This window comes from Equus przewalskii, chromosome 2, assembly GCF_037783145.1.
Source record: "Equus przewalskii isolate Varuska chromosome 2, EquPr2, whole genome shotgun sequence".
NCBI lineage: Eukaryota > Metazoa > Chordata > Mammalia > Perissodactyla > Equidae > Equus > Equus przewalskii.
Genome location: NC_091832.1, coordinates 7,762,937 through 7,783,496, shown reverse-complemented (window position 1 = coordinate 7,783,496; position 20,560 = coordinate 7,762,937). Strand labels below are relative to the sequence as shown.

Below are 20,560 nucleotides of genomic sequence, written 5' to 3'. Positions count from 1 at the left end.
GAGAAGCTGACATCTGGGGCCAGCTCTCAACCAGATCGTCCAAAAGCCAAGCCCATCAACCACAAAGCTGCTGGGCCCAGCCTTTCCAGTCGGCCATGAGTGAGCTCGCTCTTCAACATGACCAGACAGTCAGGGACCATCAGGCATTTGAAGGAGGCCCCATGAAAAGAAGATTCCTCCCATTAAACAGAAAAAGGGAACCTGGAGAACACCAAGATTATGCAGAAAAAGAATAAAACATTTTTCAAAGAGATAATACTCTGTGATATTACTAGTAATAAATACTTGAGTGCTTAACATGCCAGGCCCTGTCCTAAGGACTCCCATACTCCAGATAGAGACATAAAGAACAAAATGCACTCATAAACCAGGAATAAGACGTTTTTGGGAAAAAAAGAACATTCAGAGAACAATGAGGAATACTAGGAAATCAATCATACAATTACACAAAAAAAGAAAAGTCAATAGAAGGATTTAATGATAAGGTTGAAGAAATATCCCCAAAATCAGAGGAAAAAACGATAAAGAAATGCAAAAAGTGTATGGGGGAGATAAAAGCTTAAAAGGGGACTGATCCAAGAAGTTCAATATCTAACTTTAAAAAAGCCCAGGAAAGGGGCTGGCCCCATGGCTGAGTGGTTAAGTTCGCACGCTCTGCTTCAGCGGCCCAGGGTTCCACTGGTTCGAATCCTGGGCACGGATATGGCACCGCTCATTAGGCCATGCTGAGGCGGCGTCCCACAAAGCAGAACTAGAAGGACCCACAACTAGAATATACAACTAGGTACTGGGGGGCTTTGGGGAGAAGAAGAAGAAAAAGAAAAGATTGGCAACAGATGTCAGCTCAGGGCCGATCTTAAAAAAATAATAATAATAAAATCTGTTTAAAAAAGAAAGCAAGCAAGAAGGCAGTAAACACTAGAAGAAATGGTTAACCATCATTAGCACCCTAAAAGGATTGAATAAAGGCAACTCAAGCGTTTGGTGCTTTGGGGAAGAATACAGAAAAGGGGCTGTGTTAGAGTTGATGGGGGAGAAACCTCGAGTGGACTCAGTGGCAACAAGAAAGCAAAGTGGAAGAGGCCACGTGAACCTAAGGGGAAGGCAGTCACGGTGACCTTGGGGAGGGCCTGGTTGCTCAAGGGTGTGGAATGGGGAGCCTGAGCCATTTTTATGAGATTCCCAGGGGTCATGGTGACCCAGAAGGCCGAAGGCGTTCAGTTACACTACATGGAGTTCCTCTCACACAAGCTCTCTGGTTCACTCAGCCCCCATCCCTAGGCTCACACGTGGACTCACGGCTGGCGCTCACACACAGGCCCCGCCCCCAACCTGCACTGAAGCCTCACCTGGGCTTGAGGTAGCTGAGTGCTTCTGAGAACTGGTTGGTGAGGAAGAGGTCCAGGGCAGTCATGCACTGGTCCAGGGCCTCATGGAGGCTGCTCACAGGAGTCCTGAAGGGAGAGACACTGGGTGTGACTTGGGAGCCCTCAACCCCCATCTTGGCTAGAACAGAGCCTCCCAGGGCCCATTCAACCTCCCTGGTGGGCCCCGGATGCCTGTCACAAGCTCCTCCAGGCTGCCCACTCTGTACTGGGACACAAGGACAATTTGCACCCACCTCTAAGGTTCCTAAAGGTAGGAGAACAGAATGGGGGTGTCATCTGAGATTTGGTGGATGGGGAGGGGCCAAGGACAGGGGGGCAAGGAAGCCTGAGGGATAAGTAATCTTACCCCCTACAAGGGTAAAGGGAGTCTTTGTGGCCCTTCTGACCCATTGGGCTTTCTGCCCCCCTGGGGGGCACAGCCTGCCCACTAGGTCCCTCTTCAATCCTTTTCTTCCTCCTTCTCTAGCCTTCTCCTGCCCTCCTCAGGCCTGCACTCTAGAACCCCAGACACTGTCACAATGGGCTATGGTGGCAGGAGACCTACAAGAGCTGCCCAGGGCCTTTTGTGCTCAAGGGTCACCTTCCCAACGGCACCTCCTGACCCCCTCCCAGTCGTTATGCTTCTTACAGCTCTTATCACCCTCTGACATGTGTTTTTTTCTTTTTTCCTATTTTTGTATTTATTGTCTGTCTCCCTCCACTAAAATAGCAGCTTTCTGAGGGCAGGAATCTTTGCCCTGTTCACTGTAGTATCCCCAGTATCTAGCATCGCTATAAAGTGGGCTTTTGATACACAGCTGTTAAGTGACTGACTGAATGAATGAATGAAAAGCCTAAGGCTAGGAGAGCAAATCCCTGACCCTTCTGGGCCTCAGCTTCCAAATTTGAAAAATGAGATGAAACTAGGAGATTCCAAAAGTCCTATCTGACGGTCTTGAGGATGGCTCTTCTCAAGAGGTCTCTTTTGAGTGAGAGTAGGTTCCAAAAAAGGGCCTCAATGATCTCACTGAAAGGAGCTCCTTTTCCTCAAGTCCCTTCTCCACCAGGTAAACTCCTACACATACCTTAAGGCCCATCTCTAATGTCTCCTCTTTTGTGATCCATCAGCAGATCTTCCCATGCAAATTGAAACACTTGTTCGTTCTCCCAAATCTGTTCCCCCCTAGACTTTGCCAGCTTAATAAATGATACTCCTCTACCCAGTTTCTCAAGGCAGAAATCTGATAGTCATCCTTGACACATCCCTCTCCCTGGCCTCCACGGCCTACTCCATCTCTAAGCCCTATCAATTCTACCTCCTGAACATCGCTAAATCCACCCCCTTCCACGCCCAGTGCCCTCCGGTGCAGTCCACCAGCATCTGTACCCAGGTCTGATGGAAGAGCCCTTCACTCTCGTCCCTCCTACTCCTTCTCTCCCTGTTAGACCACGTTACTCTGTATTTTAAGTCTCTTAACTCTCTTCTTTGCCATCTCTTTGGCTTTCTCTGTTAGAGTCTGAGTAATTTCTTTAGATCTTTCATTTCACTAATTCTCTTTAGGTATATCTCATCTACTACTTATCATGTCTTCTGAGTTTTTTATTTCAGTAATTATAGTTTTCATTTCCAGAAATTCCACTTGGTTCTTTTTCAAATCTGCTTGGTCATTTGGGGCAGTATTTTGTTCCCTGCTTATTGTTTCAAGTCCATCTTTGATTTCTTAACACATTGTTTAAACAATTATTTATATTCCAAATCTCATAATTCTAGCCTCTTAGACTCTCAGAGAAACTCATTCTGCTATGTCTTCCTTCTGGTGTCTATCGCTCACAATGACTCATTTCTTCCTGTGTTTTGTAATCGTTCTGTGAGCTCCTATTTGACTGATCCTAAAGGGATCTTAGGAGGAGGATCTATTCCTCCAGAGAGAATCTGCGTTTACTTCAGCCAGGCTCCCTGGGGCACCACCACCCTGAGACTCTTACGTTACTTTTTTAGTTTAGTATTTCCGGGACCACAAAGGGAGTATGCATTCAAACCCAAAATTTGTGTGAGGGCAGAGCAATATTTATAATTTTCTAGGGAGCCTTTGTTTCCCCACCAGAACTGTCGTTTCCCTCTGTGGGTGGGTAGATATTTTTTCCTGGTCGACGCCCCTATTCACTAAGGGTACAGTGCTTGAAGGTTGTAGATTCCCGTGGTGGTGGTAGGAGGGCTAAGTTCCAACTCCCTTCATTGTCACTGGGTAGGCCCAGCACCTTATTTCTCATCCCTTGAGTGGCCGTTAAAACTCGAGGTTCGGGGTTTCTGGAATTGGTAAACTCTCCCAATTGCTGTGGCTTCATCTCGTTTTCCAGCCTGATTTCAGCCCCCTCTTTAATCTTGGCTTGAGAGGATTTGTTATTTCTGTGGGAGCTCAGGAATGTGTTTTAAAGGATATCTGTTGTAAGCCATCCAGCCTCCAGGTAGTTTCTATAAGGGAGAATGTTGTAAGCGTTGTTCCCTCTAATCCATCCCTCTCATAATAGCCAAACTTATCTTTTTTAACCCAAATCTGACCACGTCACTTCAGGACCTGAAATCCTTCACTGCCTTCCCATCACTCTGAGGATAGAGACCAAGTTCCTCCCCATGGCAGAAAGGCCCGACCGCAAGCAGCCTCTGCCCCTCTCTTCACGAGGTGGGGACAGTGTTTGCCTTTCCACCAGCTTCGCCCAGTGACTGGTGCTCAGGGCACCCACGTCTGTTGGATGAATCAATGAAGAGGCAGCGAGCACCTGCCGCCCGGCGAGTATAACTGCATTCTCTCCTTGAGCCCTCACAAAGCCCTGAGAGGAGGGGCTATCACCCCCACTGCAGGACAGGAAACTGAGGCAGAGGAGAGGTGACTTCGCCAAGATCACATACCCAAGCATGGCTTCTAACCCGTGTCTCCCTGAGCCAGTGCCCACCAGCTCCACCCCAGGGAGTTGTCCATTATCCTGGCTTAGGTCCATGCCAAACAATTCCAGAGGCAAGAGCCTGCCTGCCATTTCTGCACACACCCCACCACCACCAAGGAAGAAGTTTTGCCCGCTTGGTCTACCTGGAGAGAAAGATGGACAGAGAGATAGACAAACAGATGGACAGACAGCGCAGAGCCTTATTCCCTCCCCTGGCAGCCCCAGTACCTCTTCTGCTTAACTGTAGTGAGGGGTCTGAGGCGACCTCACCAGACTGGGCGCTGCTTCGGGGCGGCCCTGGGGCTGATTTCCTCCCTCTCCCCTCCCACAAATACCCACTAATCTCCCGCTCTGGGCCAGGCCTGGGGTTGGGTTCTAGGGACGCATAGGTGACCCAGACCTGACCCAGACCTGGGCCTGCCGTTGAGGAGCTCAAGGTCTATAGAAGCAGGAGCGACAGATGCTGGCAGAGGCAGTGACAGCCAGAGCCATCAGGGCTGAGATCATGGGAATGACTGGGGGTGAAGAGGTCCAGAAATGGGAGTGGGGCACTCAAGGAAGCTTTCTAGAAAAGACGGCGCTGAATTGAGGACAAGATGGAGAAAGACGTCCAAGAAGGGGAAAGAGTGCAAGGAAAGCACTGGAGGCACGACATCATAGTGAGGAGGAGGCACAAGGCAGGGTGGGAAGACAGAAGCTCGGCAAGGCCTGCTAAGTGGAAGACGAGGTGGGGCGTCCTGGCTGGCAGGGGGCTCAGAAGGACCAGGGACCCTGGCCCTACTTGACTTACTAACAGCATTAACAGTGACCCCATCAGCACCACGAGATTATCACTTCGCGTTATCTAAATCGATGACTGCTCCGCTTCAGTCACTCCTCCCACCAGCCCTGAGAGGCAGCCGCCCTTATCAGCATTTGACAGATAAAGAAGTGAAGACAGGAACCTAGTCTCCTCCTAGGAGCCTGAGAAAAGGCAGAAATGCTTTCAGCAAAAGCAACCTTGCCAAACCCTTCTCCTCCCCTGGCAGTGACGGAGGTCCCCACTTCTCTGCAGGCGGCCCCACGTCTTCAAGGCATTTCTGCTCCAAGCCACCTTGCCAGGCCGTGACCAATATATTCCTGAGCTCCCGAGTGGTGATGGTGGCCTCTCCACTGTGCCTTGAGGAAACTGAGGCATGGAGGAGCATTGAGCTCCTGGACGGAACATGGAGCAGGGCTGGTGACCAAGCCAGGAGCTTTGGCATAGTGGGGGAGGGGCACTTGAGACCCAAGTGAGAAGGGAGCTGGACGGTGGGAGGGTGTGTCAGGCCTGGAGCCACCCCACTCCCCTCTTCTCTTCCACCTCCCGGCTTTGGTCTGTCTGGAAGCTGCCACCTTAGTGCCTGATGGGCAGAGCTGGGTGGGGCTGGGGGATCTCAGGGTCCCTCCTACCCTAAGGGCAGTCAGGGTGAGGCAGGTACAGGGCAGTACGAGGAAGTCACTCAGGGAGGTGACTGGAGTCAGAGCTGGCTTTTACTCCCTGCTCCACCACGAGGGGGAACTTTGGTTCAGAGGGTGAAGCAACCTGTCCATGGGGACCTGTCGCTTCCAAAGTGACCTTTCTAAATTGCAAATGTGATTGTGACTCTGCTTCCTGAGTCCTCATTAGCTTTGCATAAAGTATGTGGCATGGAACGACGTGGCATGCCTAGTGCAACATGGCCTTTGAGAGTTTTGAAAGCAGACAACCCTGGACTCAAGCTGCAGCTCAGCAATTACTTCCTGGAGAAACTTGGGGAGATTCTTTAACCTCTATGAGCCTCAACTTGCTCGTCAACAAAATGGGAATGACAGTGCCTACCTCCCAGGGTTGTTGTGAAGAATAACTGAGACAACGTAAAGTGCAATCAGAAGTACTCAGGAAATGGTAGTGATTGTTATTTTTTTTCTAAGATGATATATTCCATCATTTCTTCTAGGGAGCAGCACAGCTTTTATAATGAAACTAAGTAAGTTGAAAAGATTGAGCGCACCTATCCTGTGACCCAGGAGCCACTCCTACGGGGAACCTAGAAGACCCTCACGCATGTGCAAAGGACAGCTGTAGAGAATATTCACTGTTTGAATAGCAAGACACTGGGAACCACCTCAGTGTCCATCAAGAAAGCTGGATAAAGAAATAACTGGATGTCTCTACATCGGGTGGTCTATCACACATCAGGGCGAGTGGGGACCAGAGCTAAAGGATCAAGAAGGCTACATGTCAGAAACCTGAAGCTGAGCGCGAGAAAGCAAACTGGAGGATGATTCATGCTGTATGACTCCACTTACATAAAAATTGTAAAGAACAAACTATTTTTTAGCAAAAGAATAAAAACAGAGAAATGATAACACCAAAACTTCAGGACGGCAATTATCTCTGGAGAGGGGCCGACAGGGGCTTCAGTGGTCTCTGCCATGGTTTATTTCTTAAAAAGAAGAATATGAAATAAATGGAGCACAATGTTAATATCTGAAAATGCTGGGTGGCGAGAGCATGGAGTTCATTTCATTATTTGCTGTATTTTCCTGAAGGTTTAAGATATTTCATAATTTTTAAAGGGGTGGAGATTTAAAGCTTGGTTTGTTCACTGCTGACTCTCATACACAGCGTTTGGGCCCAGAGCAAGCCTCAGGAAAGCTGAGTGACTGAATGAGGGGCTATGGCAAAGGTGGAATTGCTTTGCCCTGCTCTGCTCAGACCCCACCAGGGTGGCACCGACCAGGGGCAGGGGCAAATGGACCTGAGCGGCTTCAAAGAAGAATGGGACCTGGAGGGCATGCAGGGGGCCAGGAATGGTTCAGTACGAGGGAGAGCTGCCAGCGCTACAAGAGCGAGCTGGAGAGGCCACAGGAGCCCAGAGTTGCAGAGGGGACGCAGGCAGGGAGGTGAGTGTGCCAGGAAGAGGGATGAACGTGGGAGTTCAGGATTCTTTGATAGGTGTCCTGCTCCACGCCTGCCTTCTCTCCTGGAAACCACTTTTCTGGGCCAAATGGGGTGGTGCTCATCAAGGCTGGGGAGAAGGGACCTAACCAGGCTCCAGATTTACAAATGCAGCCCAGGGCAGGAAGGGAGCAGCCAGCTCAGTTTCCGTGTTTTCCAAAGGAGGGATCAGAAGTCTGGGGAGGATAAAGGATTTGGCCAAAATCAGACAACACAATCCTTCAAGACAAGACTCACCAGGCAGCCCTCCCCCAGGCCAGGGTCCACCAGCCAGCCCACTTCCAAGCCCTCAGCCTGGGGCGCGCACAGGCCCTGTAGAGGCCTCCAGCTGACAGCTGGCACCAGCCTGGTTACCTCCCTGGTCATGTGTTAGCCCTGAGGCCCTTGGCAAATATTGACCCTGGTGATGAGGCTCCAGATAAGGCGGGCACCCCCACCTCACCTGGGCCGGATCTCCACCCAGCAACCTCCCCGCAGCGGGGGATTCCCAACAGCCGGGGTTCCCAGCAGCCACCCCCTTCCCACTGGGGCCCAGGAAAGGCAGAGTCGCCACGTCTCCCAGCAGTTGGCAGCTGTCGCCGCTGCAGGGGCAGGGTAGGGGTCCCACAGGGTCCCTCAGTGGGGGTGGGGCAGGAAAGCCTTGTTGGGAGTGACAACACCCACTTTTACTACCCCGGTTCCTGCTGCGCCCAAGGGGCCGGTCGGTTCATATCTTCGCCTTTTAACTCCTCCAAATAACCCTGAAGACGAGGCAGTGTGGCCTGCGGGTGTGGACCCCGGCATCAGACGGAGCTGGGTTCTAACACCAAGCCCACCTCTCACCTCCTGGGTGACCGAAGACCGGTCAGTTAAGAGCTATGCCTCAGTTTCCTCGTCCGTAATGGAGGGGATCACAGAGCCCACCCACAGGTGTAAACGCCACGAGGAGGACGGCGGCTCTGAACGTGGCTGTACCTCCGGCTTCGGGAGAAAGTTGGGACCCAAAGGGGAGTGACCGACCCGGGCCCCGGCGCCTCCCCTCTGCTCCTCCTTTCTGCAGCCCCCCGCGCCCCGGCGGCGGCCCCGGAGGTCGGGCGGGGGGCCGGGCGCCGCAGTGCGGCCGCGGGCGGGCGGCGGGAGGCCCGGCCCCAGCCCCCAGCCGCCCCGGCCCGCCGCCCGCGCCCCCGGGGCCGCCGCGCACTTACCCCGCGGGCAGAGAGCCCGGGGCGCCGGCCGTGGTCATGGGGAGGGCGGCGCGCCCGCCGGACGCCGCCGTGGCCCAGGTGCTGCGCCGAACCCCGAGCCGGGCGCGGTGCGGACGCGGCGGCCGGGGAGGGGCGCGCCGGGGGCGGGGAAGGCGGCGGGGCCGGGCCGGGCCTCGGTCTGCCCGCCCGCGCAGTGGGGCCACGCCGCCGCCCGGGGCCTCGGGCCCAGCGGGGCCTGGGCGGAATGCGCCCCATCCCCGGCTCCGACAGGTAAGGGCCCGGCGCCCGAGGTCTGCGGGCCGGCCTGAGCCCCTCTGCGCGCAGCCCCCGGCTCCCGGAGCCCGCTCCTGCCGCGCGCAGCCCCACCTATTTGGAGGCAGAAAGTTCCCGTCCGAGACCTGAGGTCTGCCGCCCGTCGCTCTCCCCGCCCCCACAGCGCCCTCCACCGTCCGGCCGCGCTGGCGAGGGGCGTCCGTGCAGACAGGCGCGGCCTCCAGGCTCGGGCTTGGATTTCCATCCCGGCCGCGGGCGTTTGCAGGCCCCCAGAGGGCGGGAAAGAATGCGGTTTAGCACTCTGCTGGCCAGCAGTCCACACTCGCCTTCTCAAATAATCCCCATCACTGCCGTTTTACAGACGGGGAAACAAGCGCAGAGTTCATGTGACCTGGTCATGGCCACTCACCTAACAAATGTCAAGTTGCGATTGGGACCCAGCTCTCCTGACTCCGCAGTGTACACTCTTGCCTCTGGCCCCTGGGTCCCCTTTCCCCTGAATCCACGGTGCCTATATGGGGGTCACCTATGACACTCAATTATCCACTGGGCGCACTGCCTTGCGGTACGTGTCTAGGGCCAGGGCGGAAGCCAACCTGGTCCTCTGGCAGAAAGAGCCTCTGGCCCACGAGGAGTTAACCAGCCGCCACCTCTAGGCCCCAGATGCTCTGAGCCGTGACTCATCAGAGCACGTGGCTGCCATTAGAGCTGTCCCTTCACAAAGGCAGGGGACAGAAGGAGGTGGGACTCCAGCGCCCCTGGATCAGCCTTGAGCCCCAGGACGTCAGAAGAGGGAAGAGGAGGAGCCTGCAGAAGCAGCCATGGTGGGAAGAGGGCTCCAACCAAGTCCCGAGAGAGCCAGGGAGACTGGGCCTGGTGGGAGGGGTGACGCTTAGGGGATTACTGTTTAAATCTAAACAGGCTGCCTGGAAAGGTAGTGAGTTCTTAATCTTACCCATATGTGGGCAGAGGCCAGATGCTCACTTTCAAGAATCATCCCACCTCTGGGATTCTCAGACAAAGGCATGGAAAAGATCATTAACTATAAGGGCCTGGCTATGAAGACATCCACCATCAGCCATAAGAATCCAGATAAGGGGGAGTGCTATATAGGCTGGAGGAGCGCTATGTAGCCTGGAGAAGGTGGGCACAGAGCTGAGCCTTGAAGTTTATATTATTTATACACAATGAAGTAGGGAAAGGGTGTACCAGATGGGAGAACAGCATGGATGAGAGCATGGGGACGCCCAAAGGCACACTGATGACAGCTGGAGTTTGTGATGCTGGCAAGACCCGCAATGTGTGTAAAGAGGAGCCTGGGTGATGAGGTTGGGGAGCCCTAACACTTGCCATGCATGTTCAGATCTCTAGGCCTCTGCACACACTGTTCCCTCTCCCTGGAACGCACCTTTCTCCCTTGTCACTTATTATTCAGAAGCTTATAATTAGAAGGCTTCTTTTTTTTTTTTCCCAAGGAAGATCAGCCCTAGCTAACATCTGCTTCCAATCCAACTCTTTTTGCTGAGGAAGACTGGCCCTGAGCGAACATCCGTGCCCGTCTTCCTCTACTTTACATGTGGGATGCCTGCCACAGCAGGCTTGATGAGCAGTGCCATGTCCACACCTGGGATCCAAACCGGCGAACCCTGGGCCGTGGAAGCAGAACGTGTGAACTTAACTGCTGCGCCACAGAGCCGGCCCCAGAAGGCTTCTTTCACTTTTTTTACTTTTCTAAATTCTTTTGTTGAGGAAGATTTGCCCTGAGCTAACATCTGCTGCCAATCTTCCTCTGTTCTGTATGTGAGCTGTGGTCACAGCATGGCCACTGACAGACAAGTGGTGTAGGTCTGTGCCCAGGAACTGAACCTGGGCCACCAAAGCAGAGTGCAGTGAACTTTACCAGGCCACCAGGGCTGGCCCTGAAAGCCTTCTTTTAAAAAAACAAAATACAATTTTACTAATATAAGATTGCCAGGGTCCTCCCAGAGCCCTGGGAGGGGGTTCTACATTAGCTTCAAGGTAAATATTGACCACACTCAGCCAACATTTATTAAGAACCTGCCAGGGGCTGGCCCAGTCGCGCAGGGGTTAAGTTCACACATTCTGCTTCGGTGGCCTGGGGTTCGCCAGTTTGGATCCCGGGTGCGGACATGGCACCACTTGTCAAGCCATGTTGTGGCAGGCATCCCACATATAAAAAAAAAGTAGAGGAAGGTGGGCATGGATATTAGCTCAGGGCCAGTCTTCCTCAGCAAAAAGAGGAGGATTGGCAGCAGATGTTAGCTCAGGGCTAATCTTCCTCAAAAAAACAAATAAACAAAAAAAACCCTGCCATATGCTAAAACTTCTAGTCACCCTATAGGTTTCAGTTCAGATGCTGCCTCTTCCAGGAAGCTCTCCTGCCCTGGCTGGGTCAGGAGCCTCCTGGGCACACACTGCCCTAACCCCTTCTGACCTACCCTAATCACCCTGGCTGATAGCATCCGTGTGTGGTGATGGTGGAGGGAGGTTTGTATGTGACTGGCTCTGCCATCAGACTGGGAGCTCCTGGAGGGTCAGACACATCTGTGTCAAACACCAACAGCGGGCCCAGCACTTTACAATTTCCCTCTGACATAATGATTATAATAACGACTGATGTTCATTCATCCAATGCTTATTACGTGCCACACATGTTACACATATAACATGGATTATCTCATTCACTGCTCACTTTTAGCCACTGCTCTGAGCCTCAGTTTCCTCATGAGTAACATGTTAATGCAGCCTGCTCCAAGGGGTCGTTGTGAGGATTAAGAATTCATGTCTGTAAGGTGCCCAGAAGAATGCCTGGCGGGTGGCACAGAGCCATGTGGGTGCTCTGGTGGCGGTGGTGGTGAGGCACTGCTGTTCCTCTCCCCCTTTTACAGATGACAGCTGAGGCTCGGCAGGCAAGATACGCAGCCGAGCTGCTTTCTGCGCTGGAGCTCTCCCCACACCACAAGAGCTGGGCCACTCACCTGCTGGGTCCGAGCCTCAGAGTGGCCCACCCCTCAGGAGGGGTCCACCTGGGCATTTCCTGGCCCCCAGCAGCTCTGGCCCAGCCCCAACCCTGGCGAGTCTGCGAGTCACCATTATTTCCTCCCACCGGAGATGACCCTGCTCAGGTCACCCGCCCCTCCCCACCACCAGCTGATTACCGAGCCCTGGAGACCAGGAGAGCATCCTGAGTCCTGGGCCCCTTCCTCCCCTGCTGGGGGACCTGTTTCCTGGTGCTTTGTGCCTGGCAGATGCCAGGCCTGCTTTCCTCCTTCATTTTCTCCCCAACTTGCAAGAACAAATTGCTGGGCTGGAGCACTTCTCAATGGCCTGAGGACCTCCAGGGACCGCTCTCACCTACACCACCTCTCAGCTTAAGAAGCCCCTCAATAAATATCTGCTTAATGAAACCTCCTCAGAATGCTCCAGAAAGCTCTGTAGTAGTTTCATCTGCCATCATACAGAGGAGAACATTGAGGCTTGGACCGAGTGTGACTTGGACTCAGGTCCAGCCACAGCCTGAACCCAGGTCTCAACTCTATCCTGTAGGGAAAGTGTGTGGAAATGGGGGGAGCAGGTATAGAAATGGGGGTGTGAGCATGTGAAAAGTGATGCCGTTGTGGCAGAAAGAGCTTAACCTGTGAAGTCAGCCTTGCCTCTCCCTCTCTCAACCCTGGTCTTCTCTTCTGTAACCTGGGGTAATGGTGCCAACCTCTCAGGGATGCATCGAGGTTCACTGAGCATTACTCAGGTGACCCCTGGTCCCCTTCCCCTATCTCAGCTCCCTTCTCAGTCCCTTCCTGCTGGCCTTTCCCCGACATGAAATGGCCCCACTCCCACCCCCACCTCATCATGTCTACCAGCCTAGAATTCCCCTTCAGAGCCCTCCCAACGCAGCTGAGCTGGTGACTGTGAATTGGGGTTTCTTAAAGAGAGTGAGCCCCACCCAGCAGGTTACAGGCTTGGGCTGGTTAATAATTTACAAGTAAACAGGCCCATCAACAAAGGGCGCTTGAGGAGGAGGAGGACTGACTGCGACAGTCACAGTTCTTAAATATTCCCCGGGGAGGAGCCCTTAGGGAGGACCTAGGCCTACTCGTTGGCCGAGCCTCCTCCCTCCCCGTGGACCCTGACTCCCGCTTGCCGTGTGACCTTGGCAAGTTTCTGCCCGACTCTGACCCCTTAGGTTCCCTCTTCCCACCAAATATAAAGGAGAGAGAAGGGTGGACTAGGAGCTCAAGGGCCCTGCCTGCTCGGATGGTCTCAGTTCTGGGATCTGAACTCTTCCACAAAGTCTGGTCTCCAGGAGCTGCCAAGGGAGGGTCTAAGGAGGACCCCTCGTCAGGCACGAGGGACCGAGAACAGTTCTGATTGAAAGAAGAGGCAGAGCCCTAATGAGGGGTTTCTGGCATTGAAAGGCATCCTGTTGGAGGTTAGAACTTGGGCTGCAGAGCCAGGAAGACCTGCTGGACTCCTGGCCCCACTACATCCTGGCTGTGTAGCACCAAGCAAGTCACCCGACCAGCTTGAGGCAGGGCAGGGAGTGGTTCAGAGAGCAGGTTTGACCTGCCCACCCCAGCTGACACCCTGGACCAGCGACTTCATCTCTGAAATGGGGATCATGATGGCACCAACTTCACCGGGTTGTTGCAAGGATTAAACGAGGCAATATACACAAAGCACTTGGAACAGGGCCTTATTGTTATTCTTTGAGCTTTAGTTTCCTCACCTATACTGCAGGGACAACGGGATTGTTGCGAGGATTAAATAAGCAAAATGGACCTGAAAGGCTTTGGAACCATTCATGGCCATCCAGAGAAGAGAGATTTCCCCTAAGATGTGCACCCAGATCTGGCCAGGACCACAGGGACAGCAGCATTCACTGGACACCTACTACATACCTCAGGGCAAACATGCTACCTTGGGCACTGCTAGTAGGGATAGAAAGTGGCATCCTCCTTCTGAAGGGCCACTGGAATTACAGACCAACAGCTTTAGAAAGATGACCCAGTAACACCTGGGCAGCAAACGTGTCTTAAGAAATAACCACAGCAGCGGTTAAGTTTGCATATTCTGCTTCTCAGCGGCCCGGGGTTCGCCAGTTCAGATCCCAGGTGTGGACATGGCACCGCTTGGCAAAAGCCATGCTGTGGTAGGCGTCCCACGTATCAAATAGAGGAAGATGGGCATGGATGTTAGCTCAGGGCCAGTGTTCCTCAGCAAAAAGAGGAGGATTGGCAGTAGTTAGCTCAGGGCTGATCTTCCTCAAAAAAAAAACAAAACAAAAGAAAGAAAGAACCACAAAGTTCGGTGCACTCTGCTTCAATGGCCCAGGTTCAGTTCCCAGGTGCAGACCTACACCACTCATTGGTGGCCATGCTGTGGTGGTGACCCACATACAAAATAGAGGAAGATTGGCACAGATGTTAGCTCAGGGTGAATCTTCCTCAAGTGAAATAAAAAAAAGAAAGAACCACAGACACAAACAAAGATTTGTGATATAAGGATGTTCATCATAGTGTTTTCTATAATAAAGACAGAGCTGGAAATAACCTAAATGCCCATCAACAAGGAATTAGTTCAAAGAATGATAGTGAATTTGCAGGGTGAACTATTCTGCAGATAGTTACCTTGTGTTAATAAAGAATTTATTTGCCTGGATTGCTCCATTGTCTCCTAACTAGCATCTCTGCTCCCACCCCTGTCCCCTGATTGTCTGTTCTCCATGCAGTGTCAGACCCATTTGGTCAGATCATGTCACTCTTCTGTTCAAAACCCTGGCTCCCCATGTTGCTCAGTATAATGCTAATATCTTCTCATGCCCACGAGGCCCTGCATGACCTGCACCCCTTATCTCTCTGATACCATCTCCTTTTACTCTCTCTCTCACTCAGTCACATGGGTCTCCTTGTCGTTCTCCAAATATGCCAGGCACGCACCCAAATATGCCCTTTGCACTTGCTATTCCCTCTGCCTAGGATGCTCTGCCTGCAGATATTCACCTGATGACTCCCTCACCTCCTGCAGGCCTCAGTTCAAATGTCACCTTCTCCATGAAGCCTTCCCTGATTATTCTATTTATAATGGAACCCTCACCCTCGTACTCCCAATTCCTTTGCCCTGCATTATTTTTTCCATAGCACTTGTTATCTGACATCCTGTATATTTTGCTTATTCATTTCTTCTCTGTCTCTCCCCATTAAATTCTAAACTCCACAAGGACAGGGATTTTTTTCCCCCCAGTTTTGTTCTCTAATATATCCCCAGTGCCCAGAACAGTGCCTGGCACATAGTAGGTGCTCAATAAATGTTATTTGCAGGAATGATTTTTCTAGAAGGTGGGAATATATTTAAAAAGTAGAATACAAAATTAGTACTAAAAAGAAAATCCTAATGTCTATGCATTGGAGAAAGCACGAGGAGACCTCACTTTCCTCATCTGTTAGAACTGGAGACAACAGGGCCTCCCTGATCAGGGGCACTGGATGGAAGGTGACGATGCACATCAGGTCCGGGCACAGTCCAGGGCAGATCTCGCTGTTATTACAGATGACTGAGGCAGCAGGGTGGCAGGGGAGGGGGGCTTTCTGGAAGCAGGGCCCAGTTCAGAGGGTGTCCAGGAGAGGAGCTGGGGCTGGAGGGAGCAGTGGCAAGGGAAGGAGGAGAAAGGTGACAATTTGAGTGCAGTGCTGTGCACTGAGCCTGTGGAGATGTCATCTCCCTTTGACTGGCCTGTCCTGTGCTCAGGGACAGTCTTGGGTGTGCCCTTCAGTCACCTAGGTGTAAAGGAAGTCCCCTCTCCCCCCATTTTCTTAGGAAGGCAGCAGAGTTACCTTCAATGTGAGACTCAGACGCTCTATCTGGGGCACGGTGTTTCTTAGCTAGAGATGAATTCTTTCAGGGGGTGGCTGCGTGCCAGAGCTGACTCTGCGAGGGAGAAGGGAAACACCTAAGGCTGGGGGAGGGAACAAGCAGGGACAGACTGCATCCCACCGGCAAAAAAGGGAGTTAAAAGGAATGGAGTGGCAGAGCCGGCCCGGTGGCACAGAGGTTAAGTTCACACACTCTGCTTCGGTGGCCAGGGGTTCACCGGTTCAGATCCCGGGTGTGGACATGGCACTGCTTGGCACGCCATGCTGTGGTAGGCATCCCACATAGAAAGTAGAGGAAGATGGGCACGGATGTTAGCTCAGGGCCAGTCTTCCTCAGCAAAAAGAGGAGGACTGGCAGCAGTTAGCTCAGGGCTAATCTTCCTTAAAAAAAAAAAAAGGAATGGAGTGTCTGACCCAGGTCTACTTGGATGGGATGCCTGATGTCCCACCCACTGTCATAAGTCCTAATATAATTGTCCTGGTTACAATATAATTGGTCACATAGTAGGTTGGGAGAGGGATTTTACCTTAAAGCTGTAATTTCTAATAAAGCTGTAATTTTTAAAAAAAATTTTGTGAGGAAGATTGGTGCTAAGCTAACATCTGTTGCCAAGCTTCCTCTATCTACTCGAGGAAGACTGTCACTGAGCTAACATCTGTGCTAATCTTCCTCTATTTTATGTGGGCCGCCACAGCGTGGCTTGACGAGCAGTGCTAGGTCCACGCCCCTAATCCGAACCTGCAAACCCCGGGCTACTGAAGCGGAGGGTGCGAACTTCACCACCACACCACCGGGCCGGACCTTGAAAGCAGTAGATATCTGCACTGCCATTCAGCTGGGAAAGGTCTGATCTTGGGAAAGGAAAGCAAGTCTTGATTGTCTTGGGTTAAGCAAGAAATTTCCTCTTCTCTCCCAGGATGGAAGATGCTGGAAGACACAACTTAGGCCCTCCCAAAAGTGGAAGTTCTGCAGGAAGGCTCCCTCCAGGATGGCCGAGGGGCTTGGAGAGGGGCCACAGAATCATAAAAACCTTCTGTTGCTCGTTCCCTGCTTCCTAAGGGAAGATGCTCTTAAAGGTGAAAGCCTGGTCCTAGTCAAGCAGTGAGGAGTTAGTGGAAGGATCTGTCCCACCCTTGGGATAGTGTGATAGAGCAGCAAAGTGCCTGAGGGACTACTCCCCCAGACCCCCTCCAGGCCAGGCTGGGGCTGACCGTCAGGGAGAGAATGGGGCTGGGGCTGGCAAGGCTACAATCACAGGAGGGGGGTGGGTGGCACAGGCCACCAGAGGGGGCAACGAGGGACTCGTTTCCAGCTCCCAGGGTGTCAACAACAAGCTGGAAGGCTCTGAGACGATGGGCAGGGACGCTCCAAGCAAATCATTGGGGCGCTTCCTGAAACTACGGCTTTATTTTCAGGCCAGCTCAGTGGCCACAACTATGCCGCACTCCCACCCCACCCCAGCTTGTTCTCATAGAATTGTTTCTCCTTCTCTCCTCTCCAGCCCCACTGGCTGCAGGGGAGGTGCACCCTCTTACTTGAGCCCTCTCAGGGCACAGTGATTGGTTGAAGGGAGGGCTGATGGATATGCCCCTTCCTGGCCTGGCCTGGCAGGGCTAATCAGAATAATCAGGAACTTCAGTTGGCATGACTACGGGTCCGGCACTGTGCTCAGTGCTTTGTACAAATGAATTCATGCAATCCTCAAAACAACCCTGTGAGGCACGTGCTAACATTACCCTCATTTTACAGACGAGGACACTGAGTCACAGAGAGGCTAAACAACCTGTCGAAACCCACACTGCTGGAAAGTCCCAGAGTCAGGATTCAAAATCAGCTTGTGTGGCTCCAGAGTACTTTTCACTGCTTTGTCCTACTGTCCCAGGACTTGAGCTTGGAAGCTGCTGGCAGTCCTGCCTTGCACTGAGCGGAGAAGTCAGTGAGCATTTGGAGAGAGTGGAGCTGACCACAGAGAGAAACTGAGTTGAAAGGGCAGGGGCCGGCCCGATGGCGGAGTGGTTAAGTTCACATGTTCTGCTTCGGTGGTCCGGGGTTCGCCGGTTTGGATCCCGGGTGCGGACATGGCACTGCTTGGCAGGCCATGCTGTAGCAGGCGTCCCACATATAAAGTAGAGCAAGATGGGCATGGATGTTAGCTCAGGGCCAGTCTTCCTCAGCAAAAAGAGGACAATTGACAGCAGATGTTAGCTCAGGGCTAATATTCCTCAAAAAAAAAAAAAAAAAGAAACAAACAAAAAAGAAAAGGCAGAAATTTTCAGGAGAAGGACAAAGCAACTCAAGCAACTAAAGCCACAGATTTGAAGATATATCAGGAACTGGCATGCTGGCAGAACTGAAATTGTAACCTAAATAATCTATTTCCCATTGACCTCAAGAAAGGACGGAAAATGTCGCACGTCAGAATCCCTCTGGAACTGATAAAGAGGGGAAAGGTTACTTGGAATTTTCCGTGGTATCCTCATCAGGGGTTGAGGATCCGAGGGACCACACTGTGCCCTCTCCTACCCCAGCTGCCCTCGACAATGGGGTAGATCAGAATCCTGGGATCAGCAGCTTCAACATCGTGGAAGCTTGGAGTTTTAAATCACAAGTCCGGTAATAAATGCCCCATTTCGCAAGCTCTGAGAATCACAGAGGTGAAGACGCAGCACTGGCCTTGAGTCCAGACCCAGGATTCCAGTCACCAAATTTGAAAGATGCTACCCAAAAGTATTTGAGAGCTCCTCAAGCTCAGGCTCAATGCACAGCAAGAATTCTGGGGACAGCAGCCCCAGCAGGTGCCCAGCCTTTACAGCGGGGCCCCTCCCTTCTCAGGGAGGCCCCTGGCTCCCACTTAATTACTCTCTCAAAAGCAGTCTGCCCACCTTCACTGGCCCCTTGGTTCCTGGTGCTGTCTCCTGCAGGAGCAGCCATGAGTGGAGGCTGCTGCTACAGCTGGGAAGGGGCCCTATTGTAGGCCGAGTAGCTGGCAGTCCCCATCATAAAATGCACCAGCATCATTTTCCTATTCTAACAGTTCCCAGCTAGTGCCTGGAACCCCACCACTGGCTCCCAAACCTTTCAGAATTCCTTCTGTTCAATGCAAATACCTTAGAAGGAAGATTACCTCATACCAGTGAACTCACATTTATGAATACCAAATATGCCCCAGCGACTGTCTGTGGGGTCCTTTACCAATGTGACTTCAGTGGGTCTTCCCACGGCTTAGTGAGTAGCCCTTATTTTACAGCTGGGTAAACTTAGGCTCACAGAGATCAAGTACCTGAATCAAGGTCATAGAGCCAGGGAGTAAGTGGCAGAGCAGAGGACGAACACCCTCCTACGCCCGTCACCCTTCGGCCGGGCTGCGGGAGACAAGGCAGTGTGGTGGGGGAGGGGCCGAGGTGGACAAGTCACAGGTCCTGAGCTGGGAGAACAGAGACCTAGGTTTGTGCCTCAGGGGTGAGACCTTGTGGGGGCAACTGAGAGTAAAAAATTCTCTGGCTACTTGTGTCCAGCAAGTTCCAGCTACAGCATAAAGGCATATGTGTCCAGGCCCTCACATACATCCCCTCACACAGGCCCTGGAGGGCTGCGGAGGCCTCTACTTGGCCAGAGGCCCTCTTCTCCCCTTCCTCCTCCCTGTCTCTCACCTCCCTCCCATCATTAGTGATGCTGGGTCTCGCCTCCCAGCTTGTCCATTCACCACTTCTCAGTTCTTCCTTCTCAGCTTCTTTCCCCCCATTCCTTCCGTTCTCCTAACCCACACTCCACATAGGTCCTGGATCATCATGCCAGCCTCTCCGAGGGTCTCCCTGCCTCCCTCCACACTGTGACATCAGCAACACACACACATTTGAAACTCTGAAGGCTCCCCAGTGCCCAGAGGACAGAGCACAACCGAGTTCTCACGTGTAGGGCAGGCCCCAAGCAAGAAATCCACCTGGACACCTGGACACAGCCACTCCTCACTCCTCCAGCCAGGGGATCTCACACTTCTCAGAAATCAGTCCCCCACATCCTCATGAAAACCGAAGGGCGCTCTCAGCCCCACGTGCTGAGCTCCGGCGGCATGGGGGCAGAGGAACCCTGTCCTCTCTCCATGTGTAGAGGGGAGACAGAAAAGGATGACCGGGACCCAGTTTGAAATGGCCTCTCGGTCCCGAAAATCCTTTCTCCATAGGCTGCAGGGTCATCTTTAAACACGTGGATCCCCTCCCTGACGTCCTCCAGTGGCTTCCCAACACACGATGAGTCCAAACTCCTGGTCCTGTGTGTGCCGGGCAGCCTGCTCCCTAACTGTCAGGCACTATCCTCAACCACCCACTCACAGTTCTGCTCCTAAGACACGCCTCAGGCTTTGATGCAAGCTGTCCTCACTGCCAGAATGCTCTGGACATGGTCGATTTTAGTCTCTATCACGTCGCCCTATTTTAAGCTTTACACAGCATCTACTTCTGGTGTCCGCTTGTTTACTTGCCTACTGGTTTAGTATGTCTTTCCCAATAGAACATGGGCTCCTGAGACCAGGGATCTGTGTGTCTGAAGTAACGCCATATCTGAAGTACAATGCCTGGAGCAGGGTAAGAGCTCAACGTTTGTTGAAAGACTGAATGAGAGCCATGAGGGGGAAGCAAAGATGCTGGAGCCCTGAAAGACTCTAGGTTGGGGTCAGAAAGGCTCTCTAAAAGAGGTCACCTAGAGTCGAGTCTTATGGGGTGAATGTCAGGAGCGGAGGATGGCATTCCAGGCAGAGGCAGCCCTGAGCAGCCCAGCACGGACGTGGGAGCATACAAGGCCAGCTGGCGTTGCTGGACCAGAGTGAGGGTCAGGGAGTGATGGGAAATGGGCCTGGGCACACCATGGACTCCCCACTCCAGGGCTTTGAATTTCAACCTCTAAATAAGAGAGAGCCACGGAAGGGTTTTCAAGCAGAAAAATGA

General features: G+C 52.6%; 1 protein-coding gene and 1 long non-coding RNA gene across 13 annotated transcripts in view; one reads left to right on the top strand and one right to left on the bottom strand.

Annotated features, from left to right (window-relative positions):
• TTC39A (tetratricopeptide repeat domain 39A) overlaps positions 1-20,560 on the bottom strand; it is a 51,094-nt gene that overhangs the window by 29,442 nt on the left and 1,092 nt on the right. For 2 of the 11 annotated variants that reach the window (XR_011537368.1, XM_070609684.1), the window contains exons 1-2: positions 8,457-8,616; positions 1,350-1,454 (exon numbers count right to left, since the gene is read on the bottom strand). Coding sequence is in view for 10 of the 11 variants with exons in the window: in XM_070609684.1 (XP_070465785.1) it covers positions 1,350-1,454; positions 8,457-8,494 (143 nt within the window). In the remaining variant the exon portion in view is untranslated. Of the gene's footprint in view, positions 1-1,349; positions 1,455-1,734; positions 1,884-3,626; positions 3,841-7,509; positions 7,601-7,935; positions 8,098-8,456; positions 8,791-8,822; positions 9,463-20,560 lie in introns of those variants that run through there. The other 9 variants (XM_008519635.2, XM_008519629.2, XM_008519636.2 and 6 more) reach the window with 9 other exon arrangements.
• LOC139081896 (uncharacterized) lies at positions 6,927-12,157 on the top strand. Of its 2 annotated transcripts, none has more exons than XR_011537370.1 (2): positions 6,927-7,217; positions 11,639-12,157. It is a non-coding gene; the product is annotated as an uncharacterized lncRNA (long non-coding RNA). The 2 variants fall into 2 exon arrangements; XR_011537369.1 differs by lacking the exon at positions 6,927-7,217 and adding an exon at positions 9,434-9,553.